The 7151-nt window shown below is 41.7% G+C and overlaps 1 protein-coding gene across 1 annotated transcript; it reads right to left on the minus strand.

Moving 5' to 3' along the window:
* Window positions 1-353: 353 nt before the first annotated feature.
* SPINK13 (serine peptidase inhibitor Kazal type 13) lies at window positions 354-5627 on the minus strand. Its single transcript, XM_037045018.1, has 4 exons — window positions 5496-5627; window positions 4265-4302; window positions 3198-3325; window positions 354-517 (listed from the first exon to the last, which is right to left on the minus strand). The coding sequence occupies exons 1-4, from the start codon at window positions 5563-5565 to the stop codon at window positions 463-465; spliced, it is 291 nt and encodes a 96-aa protein (XP_036900913.1). The 5' UTR covers window positions 5566-5627; the 3' UTR covers window positions 354-462.
* Between the last annotated feature and the right edge of the window lie 1524 nt (window positions 5628-7151).

Below are 7151 nucleotides of genomic sequence, written 5' to 3' on the forward strand. Positions count from 1 at the left end.
CCCTCATGAATGCCATATAGAAAGCCTCCAACTGCTGTGGGTACATGTGTGCAGGATATTTTCTTTTGCTCAGGTCTTTATGTGAGATGACAGAGACAGGGGCTGACTTTGCAGATAGGTAGGCCTGTGATCTGCAATTAATTTAATTCAGGAGAGTGAGAGGTGAGCCTACTTGGTAACAGAACTTAGACCAGAGCCAAAGGAAAGCTGTCTCGAAACAGGGATGAATGCTGACCACCTTTTGTCATGTTTATTTGTAATAAATGCAATATTTGATTCTCCATTAGTTTGATTTGTCTTCCAATTGTTACAGATTTGGGTTCCAAAGAAAATGAACAAAAACCAAATCTGAGTGCAGCATAGGGCAGTGTTTATTATACAGTCTCAAAAGAATGTATACATTCCAAATGAAATGATTTGCAGAATTCAGTAGTGGAAAGAAGAAGCAAGTATAATACTCTGTTACTTATCAGAACATTTCCCATATTTATCAAATTGAATATGTGAACCATAGTCCCTAAAGAGAAGAGAAAAGAAGGTTAGTATCACAGGGAAAGATTAGTCTCGTGGTTTCACATTCTCTTATCTTTTGAATGATACCCTAACACAAGGTGCTGCTTTACAGTTCCCTTTGCACCCATTTCTTCTCCATTCCCCTCCACCACCACCACAGTGTGCCTGGGCCTCCTCCATGTTGTGACTATTCAAGTAGCATTCTGTGAAGTTTTTCAACAGAGAATATTCCATCCCTGAAACCATTCCCACTGTGATGCCCTTGCATTCAGCATAGCAACGCCAGATTTTTCTACCAAGAAGTAAAAGATAACCATAGCAATAATGCAATGCATAATAATTCACATATTTCATAATTTCTGCTTAAATTTTTGCTGAGTTTACACGTCCATAGACTACAGTCTGTTCTCCTCACTCTAATATTTATGTTTTCCAGAAGTTAGCCTCTGTCTAACTTTCCATCCTTACGTCTTACTGTTCTCTGAATACATAACATTCCTTTCAACACAATTTTTCTTTATTTCCCTAAGGCATAACACATTTGATCAATTTCAAATGTTTTCTCAAGCAATGGGCCCTGTGTGAATTGCCTATTCTATTTTCTTATGCATTTTTTTCTTTAAGAAGCCTTTAACCTCCTCCTCCTTTCAGAGACTCCCCATCCTGACCCCTATGTCAGGCTCACCTTTAATACTCACTTGGGTCAGGGGTTATACATGCAATTGGTTATACAAGCCAAGCTGGTGATATAAACAAGTGAAGTGGGCCACCTTTACCATAATGGAGGAAGGTGGGTTTCTGGCTGCCTGAAATGCTTCAAGCCCATTTGGAAGGGAAGCTACTATGAAGCAACTGTTGCTTATTCTAACATACAAACTCCTAGCTCACTATGAGTGGAACGTTTGATATTTCAAAATGAGATGGAAATCTGTATTTTTGGGTAAAGTCTGATTTTTGAAATATTGTCAACCAATTCAAAACTTCTTAAAATGCTGTTTTGGCTGAATACAGCCACTGCCATTCTCTCTTATGGATTTTCCTGTGCATATGTTCTTTTCGCCAAGTGAGACTGCAGACTTCTGAAGGGTCTGGTGTCTGTTTCATAAACTCTCCATTTTCTTGCTATTATCAGGGCCCTATATTCAATAGGTTTGGGGGCCTGTGAGGATGGCGGCAGTGATTCTGTATCAATTCTGGCTAAGGCTTGCACTCTTCAGTTGTCTTTTCCCAAAGGATTTACACTATTCATAAATGGTGGGTATCTGTCAGGATTGTGAGTCCAATTTCCTAGAATTTTTCTTGAAAACACTGCTTAGAGCAGGGACATAGGAATTACTCCCCTCCTTCTATCACCCATTCATCTTCCTCTGCCAGCAATGGTAGAAACTTCGTTCATTCACAATGTCCAGTTCTCAGGCTTTTCCTTGAGAGGACATTTCAATCATATTCTGAGGCTAGTCCTTGCTCTGAAGATGAGCAAAGTTTTCTTTCTGGGATTAGCTCCTGAGCCTATTTCCTTCAGTGCTCAGCTGCTGTCCTCATGAGGTGGTCACATGAGCCTATGTGGATTCTTCCCAAAGGAAGATGTGCATGAAAGAGTCAGTTAATTCAGCAGGCTTGGGGTGCTCACTTAGTTCCAGGAATATCATGCCTGGTAAAAGTGTGCTTGTAGTCCAGGTTGTACCCCAGGCCAGGCAGTTTATGCTCAGATGAATGCCTGTCATCCTGAGCCACTCTGTATCAGTTTGACCCCCTTTCCTCGGGGGTCAGTCATCGAGGTACTGCATGGCTCGATGACTGGCCCCCAACACGTGGCCTGGGCACTGAAGCTTTGGTGAGCTTCCCAGGCTGTCAATGCCTCCTCTATACGGTCACATGTCATTGCTGGGTGACATAGCACTGCCTGTGTGAGTCCACTGGGAGAAGACAGCGGGAAGCTTGTGCCTGGCCTCTCTGGACTCCACCCCGTGAGCTCCCTGCCCTTGCTGCCTTTAATCTCTGTCCTTTCATTGCAGTAAGCCACTGTCATGCACAGAGCAGCTTTTCTGAGCTCCCTGAGTTCTCCCAGCAAATTATTGAACCTGAGGGGGCCCTTGGTCACAAGAGAGTTACTGACAAGAAACAAGGCTGACTTATAAAAAACAATTTCAAATGGAGTTAAAATAAATCACAAATAGTACTAATTTTTTAATCTAAATTTACTATTGAATTTACTTGAAAGTCAACTGTCAATTTTACCACATAACTACTTTGTTACTCATATGTATATTTACAACTACACCTAGCCTACATTTGCGTCTGTATCTGTTTGTATATACCAAACAACAATTACAGGTGTTATTCACAGGTATGTCAGAGTGAGTTCTACAGATAATTTGAGTGACTTCTAAAGCCTGGATTTCTAGTCATTGCTAGAATATAGACTATCTACTAATATCTCTACACAATTTGATAAAAAATTGTGTAAAATTTTCTTTCTTTTAATGAGTCAACTTTGTGCACTACATTTAAAAAAAGAAAGAAATCACTATATATGAAGTCTGTGTGCAATATTTTGTGAATAGAGGCCATTCTTTTTTTAAAATCCCATGCATTAGTAAATCCAGTTCCTTTGCTCAGATTATTTGAAATTTCTATGATCAAGAAATAAAGAGAAAATTATTGCCGCTTTAACTGGGACTTACCACTGAGCGACACAAAAGTGACACTCGTTCTGGTAAGTGTGGCCACGTGTGCTGCACACGTACGCGGTGACATTAGGGCAGAACAAGTCGTTCAGAGGATCTGGTGGGTAGTACATTTCACACGGGGGCTGCAAATGTTATAAAACATTATGTAGATAACAATGGATAGATCCCTGACCCCCCAATTTTTCCTATCCTGCCACTTCTGCCCCACCCAGAAATAACATAAAAAATTACTAGTCAGTTGATCTTTTTCAAGGATTTTCTCTGCTCTGGGCTTTATTCAGGAAAGTTTTTTTCTGACTGAAGTGTCTTCAAACATCCCATCACTCAGCTAAAACCCCAAATGCAAAGTTTTCATCTCAACGTGGAGTCCCAATGCTAGACGCTCATCACAGGGAAGGTGTGAACTTCAAGAGAACAGGGGCTCACATGTGGCTGTTAAGGGGAAGGGTCTGTCAGAAACACTCACAGATACTGAGGCCAGACTGATGGTGGCCAGGGTGAAGGGGGCTTGCAGGGCTGGTGAGAAAGGCGAGGGTGTGGGGATGTACAACCTGGCAGTTACAAAACAGTCATGGGATGTAAAGTGCAGCCCAGGAAATAGAGTCGATTACATTGTACCAAGTACATGTACCATGCCAGGTGGGTCCAGGAAATAGTAGGGAATCATGCTGTAAATTACATTGCTGTCTAACCACTAGGCTGTCCACCTGAAACTAACGTAAAATAATACTAAATGTCAACTGCAAGTGACAAATAAATTTTTTTTAAAAGAATGAGGGCCTGTATTGAGGCTGAGAATAAATCCTGTACATAGTACTATTTAACCTTGTGACCCTGAGCAAGTGACAGGTATTGTTTCACTTAATGCTCAGAGGTACATTTTTCTCTTGTCATGCTTATGTCATCTGACAGTACATCTAAGTCTGGAGAGGTTGAGATACATCTCCATGGTCACACAGAAACCTTCCCATTCTACTTTCCCACTGTGAAGTTTTGGGTCTCTATGTCTAGAGAGTGATCAGGTTAGAATCAGAATTCAGAACTGAGAAATTTGAATTTACCTTAGGCCATCTAGAGGGATCACGTATTTTGAAGAATCCTACAGATAAAGACACAACACGTTAAAAAATAGCTTCCATGGAATATGATTTCACCCAGTGAAGTTACTAACCGAATAAGGAAACGTAATTTAATTATACCTTTGCACAAAGCGCTACAACAGAATTGGTGGGTGGTAACTACTTTATCTACCTATTTATTCTTTCTTTCACTTTCATAGTCCTAACTTCATTCGTAACTTTGCTGTGACATTGAGAAAAGAGTAAAAACTGTTTAGGTTTGTGCTGGCATAACCTGCCAACCATGTCATTTTTTATTATGTGACTCCGTTTTTGTTGTTTTCAGTTTCCCATTCCCTACAACGGGCATAAGTACACACATTTGAAACACTATTATAAGAATTAAATATGACACAGTACATAGGGTATTAGGCCTATTCCTGCCAAGAGGCTGGACTCAAGATGACAGTGAATGATGAGAAAACTTAGGAACTCCTTGGCTCTAGGGAGGCTGAGGGACACGGTTCACTGGTGTGGGTGAGGGCTGCGAGAGTTGCCTGGGGAGAGAGGATGACCAGCTGGCTGTGGCAGAAGGAAAGACGACCTATTGCAGTTCTGCCCTTCCCTGTCTCTCCCCATCAGATGATACTTAAAATATCCAAGACTAAGTATTATGTTAAGTGAAATAAGGTGAGCAGGGAAGGACCTGAACCTATGGTTTCACTCCCACATGGGGCATTAAACAAAAAGCAACAAACAAAAACAGACACTACAGGCATCTACCTCTATAGCATGCTATCTTTTCTGTTAGAAAGGAGGAGAAATAACAAGATGTATGTATGTATATTTGAGTAAAAAGAAACACAGGAAAGAAAACAAAGACTAATGAGATTGGGGACATACAGGATGGTAGGATCAAAGCAAAAGGGCATGGAGGCAACGATGTTCATTTCCATCTAAACTTCTGTTTGTGTTTCATCTTCCGTATGTTCAAAATAATTTCAAATTGCCCTTTTGTTTTTTCCTGACCTGTGCCTTGGATAGAAGTGGGTTGCTTCGTTTTCAGATCATGCTATTTCTAACAGTAATGCCCATTTTATAGCAATTTGCACAGTCAAGCCCATGGTCTAGGTTTCAGCCAAACTTTTTCCGTCCAGTCCAGGTATTCCTTTTCTTCCCTACAACTAAAAGAAAAGCCGGCACTTCTCTCTGAAGACTCTATACATTTGCTTACCTGAAAACACAGCGTGTTCCCCGGTGATGGATACCAGAAGAAACATGGTCACTTGAAGAAAGGCAGCCATTCAATCTCACCTAAGGTCCTGCTTGGAGAGGCCTGGGGAAATGCTTGAGATAGTTAATTCCTAATCCCTTGCCAAGCCAGCTTTCCAACCCCTCCTACCGGAGGTGACGCCACTTCCATACACTGGGCCATGACTATCTCACCCTGGTCTGGTCTCCAGGGATTCAGACCCCAGAATGCCCTTCTGTTCTAAAGAGGGGAAGAAAATTAAAACAAGTCTTTCTTTCCTTTTCTTTTCTTTTTTTTCTGCCAGTAGCTAGTTTACAGTCATCATCCTGGCTTGGAAGAGGAATTAGGCTCAGGGTTCTCACCTCAGGCATGTTACCTATAAATAGGTTCACCCTGTTACTGGACGTGAACCAGCCAGAGCGGGTTTGCTTCAGGCCAGCCTGCAGTGTGTGGGTCCTTGACTTCCCACAGGAAAGATTTCATAACATGAGTCCAGGTGATTTTGACAGTTAAACACTGTCCCCCAGCTGAGGACTGGGGACAGTGAAACACAGGAAAGACTTAGGGTAGAAGAAGCAACAGCAGTGAGCCAAGGCAGGGCTGCCGACAGCTCACTGTGAAGTCAGAGAGGAAGGGAGGCCTGGAGACAGGATTAGAGGGTGAGCCTGAGTTGAGCTGCCACTGCCTACTGTTCCCTGGGGACCCTTAGACTTCAGGAGAAAGTAAAAGGTTGATACTCGAGAATGGGCATGGACACATGCCCGGCACTGAGTTTTTATCCTGAGGGCTTTTAATCTTTTTTCTCCAGGTGAGAGAGAACCTTTGGAGAGGGCTTCAGCAGAATATTCATCAGCTTTCCAGATGCATTTTTTAATATGCTGATGTGTCAAAATGAGCATATGGGGCGGTGGGAATATTCTTTAGTCTGCTATACTGTTTTACTTTTCTTGGGTCTGACTGGCTTTTAATGGGGTTTTTGTTATTTGTTCCCGTGACTTCATCTGTCCGTAGGTTTAGCTGGCACAAGTGGCACTTATTGGGTCTCTGTTCTCTATTTCCCAGACCAGGGAGATTTAAGCTATGCATTCTCTGGTCAGGGAAAAGTGCTATAAACCATTCACTCGAGAGTACTTGGCTAGAGAGATAAATGTTCTTGTGATTCACCAGCTTGGCTGTGAGTTGCTCAAAATGTTTGGTCTCATTTAATTTTCTTGTCTCAGTTTCCCCACTCCTCCTGCTTAGGAATTTTCATAGCTCCTTACCATCCTCCCTCAACCCTACAACAGACCATCTCAACTGGGACACTCATGTATGTTAGTATATATGGATGCGAAGAATTTATAAGAATTTTCAGATCACAGGTGTGAATGCAGGTCTGTCCTGCATAATCAGGAAGATGTCACCCAAGTCATTTGATTTCCTGGGATGGACCAGTTCCTCCCACCCTGAAGTTCCTCTTTTCCTAGTGAAGTTTATGCTTCCAGGATAGCTTCATGTGTTCAAACACAAAGAATGGATTGATAATGGAATTGTTGGTCCTGGGTCATAAAAATTATGTATCCTGAAGCAAAAATCAGGATATATATCTATAGCTAAATATAATTTTTATGATTCATACATAGGTACACAACGCTTTTA

Source organism: Sturnira hondurensis, unplaced genomic scaffold, assembly GCF_014824575.4.
Source record: "Sturnira hondurensis isolate 20B ecotype Veracruz unplaced genomic scaffold, ASM1482457v3 Scaffold0004152, whole genome shotgun sequence".
NCBI lineage: Eukaryota > Metazoa > Chordata > Mammalia > Chiroptera > Phyllostomidae > Sturnira > Sturnira hondurensis.